This window comes from Cebus imitator, unplaced genomic scaffold (assembly GCF_001604975.1).
Source record: "Cebus imitator isolate Cc_AM_T3 unplaced genomic scaffold, Cebus_imitator-1.0 Scaffold375, whole genome shotgun sequence".
NCBI lineage: Eukaryota > Metazoa > Chordata > Mammalia > Primates > Cebidae > Cebus > Cebus imitator.
In genome coordinates, this window is record NW_016107690.1 from 1,174,508 (window position 1) to 1,176,726 (window position 2,219).

The 2,219-nt window shown below is 63.5% G+C and overlaps 1 protein-coding gene across 2 annotated transcripts in view; it reads right to left on the bottom strand.

Moving 5' to 3' along the window:
* Positions 1 to 546: 546 nt before the first annotated feature.
* Positions 547 to 2,219, bottom strand: part of GNA11 (G protein subunit alpha 11) — a 28,305-nt gene continuing 26,632 nt past the window's right edge. For both annotated transcript variants that reach the window (XM_017507448.2, XM_037731000.1), the window contains exons 7-8: positions 807 to 1,004; positions 547 to 737 (exon numbers count right to left, since the gene is read on the bottom strand). In XM_017507448.2, the coding sequence (XP_017362937.1) occupies positions 814 to 1,004 (191 nt within the window). In that variant the 3' untranslated portion in view covers positions 547 to 737; positions 807 to 813. The remainder of the gene's footprint in view (positions 738 to 806; positions 1,005 to 2,219) is intronic.

Here is a 2,219-nt window from a genome sequence, read left to right on the forward strand (position 1 = left end):
GAGCCCCCATGGCTCCAGCCCAGGGTCCCTTCCCAGACTCTGCAGAGAGACGGGCGACCTGGCCATGAGGGGGCCCAGGGTGTTTCTTCAACCTGTGCAGTCAGGCGTTCTTTTTCCTCAAAAAAAAAAAAAAAAAAAAAAAAAAAAAAAAAAAGGTTAGGCACTTCCCAGGGTGGGCGACTGAGGGAGCCCCCCACCCCCTCTTCAGGGGTCCAGTGGGCAAAACACAGCATTGAGTTGTGAAGAGGCGAGGCGCACTGGGCGTCAATAACTTAAAGGGGAAAAACGTCAGTCTCCGAGTCTCCACGCCTTTCGCGATGAGGAAGAAGCGGGGAAGAGAAAGAAAAAGCAGGCGGGGTTGGAAGGACAGCCGCGGGCGGGGACGGGGGCCGCGGGCGGGGACGGGGGCTGCGGGGCGGGGCCCCCACGAGGGCTGCCAGGGGCTCAGTGAGGCCCAGAGTCGCTGGGGGCACAGGGCGCACATGTGTTTTATGTTTCGTAGGGCTTTTTCTTTTTCTTTTTTTTTTTTTTTTTTTTTTTTTTTTTTTTTTTTTTTTTTTTAGAAAAAAGCGAGCCATAAGTCAAGGCCAGAAAAAGGCCGCCTTTGCCGCTGACAAAAGGTGAGAAGATGCACGAAGTGTACGGAAAGATGTGCATCCCCTGATAACTGTGAAATAAAAACCATTTGTTAAAAGTACGAAAAAAAAAAACCTCCTCCCGCGGGCAGAGGCCCCGCCCGGCCGGCGCGGGCTCCGGGGAAGGAGGGCCGTCCCCGCCCTGGCCCCGCCCTGTGTCTCCCGGGCCGGGGCGCTGTCAGACCAGGTTGTACTCCTTGAGGTTAAGCTGTAGGATGGTGTCCTTCACGGCCGCGAACACGAAGCGGATGTTCTCCGTATCGGTGGCGCACGTGAAGTGCGAGTAGATGATCTTGTCGCTGTCGGGGTTCAGGTCCACGAACATCTTCAGGATGAACTCCCGCGCCGCCTGGGCGTCCCGCTGGGGCCCTGGGGGAGGCGGAAGGGGAGGCTGTGCCCCAGCCCGGCCCAGGGCACAGGACACACGGGCCCTTTTCTCACTCTCAGGGGATGACTAGGCAAGGCACGGCTCGCCCGGCTCCACCCCAGCCCAGAGCCCACTGTGCGCCCGGCGGGCAGCAGCTGCCTCCCTCCCCAGGCGAGCCGCGGGGCCAGCCCCAGGGCACTGCAGGCCTCCGCCCTGCAGCTCTGCACCCCTCCGCCCTGCAGCTCTGCACCCCCTACTGTGCCCTCTGCTCACCCTAGCCAGCCTCTACCCACTCAGCTCCACAGGAGCAGCCTTCCAGACTCCTGCACGGCTGCCCTCTGAGGGCCCAGGGTCAGAGGATGCCCCCAGGGCTGGGCACAGAGCCCACAGAGCAGGAACAGCCGCCCTCACCCACCCACACACTGCCACTTGCAGGAGGGGCCTGGGAGACGTCCCGAAGGCTCCAGCAGGGGCGCTGTTTCCCACCCACCTCCGGGGCCCCTCCACCACCCTGAACAACGTGGGCGCCCCCCACGGGAACTCCTGCCTGCTGGATGGAAAGGCCCTGGGGGTGTCCAGGAGGCTGCCCTGAGGCTGGCAGGACAGGGGCCCATATCCAGGGCCTGGGCTTCCCCCTGCCAGGGCTCCCTGAGCCCACAGGACAGGCTGCCAGGCAGGAGCCACGTGCGGCCGGAGCGGGGGCAGCAGGGGCAGCAGGGCCGAGGTCACATCGTGTGCCAGGCCCCTCCCTCCTGCTGCCCCTCCAGAAAATGACACCGGAGACCCACAGGAGGAGGGCTGAGCCGGATGGAAACGAAGGCGCCAGAGCGGCTGTGGCCTCGCCGTGTCCGGCAGTAACGGCTCTGAGTGGTGACGGCGCTAAGGCACCGCTGACCGCACGGGCAGGGGCACACCCTCCCTGGCCGCCACCCCCAGGCCCAGAGGGAGTTGGGTGTGTGGAGACCCCAGTGCTCAGTTGCCCTGACACAGCCCATGAGGCAGGGGCCATGGAGGGAAGGAGGGCTCCAGGGGAGCACCAGGACGTAGAAGAGGACGCAGGGGCTACCGCCAAGGTCCCCACAGGGCTGTGCTGGCAGTGTGCACAAACCATTCCTGTGAGACGCCTTCCGTAGGGGAGTCCCCATACAGAATACCCCACACAACAACTCCTCCAGCCCGAGACCCCTCCCACCCGAGATCCCCCTACCCGAGACCCC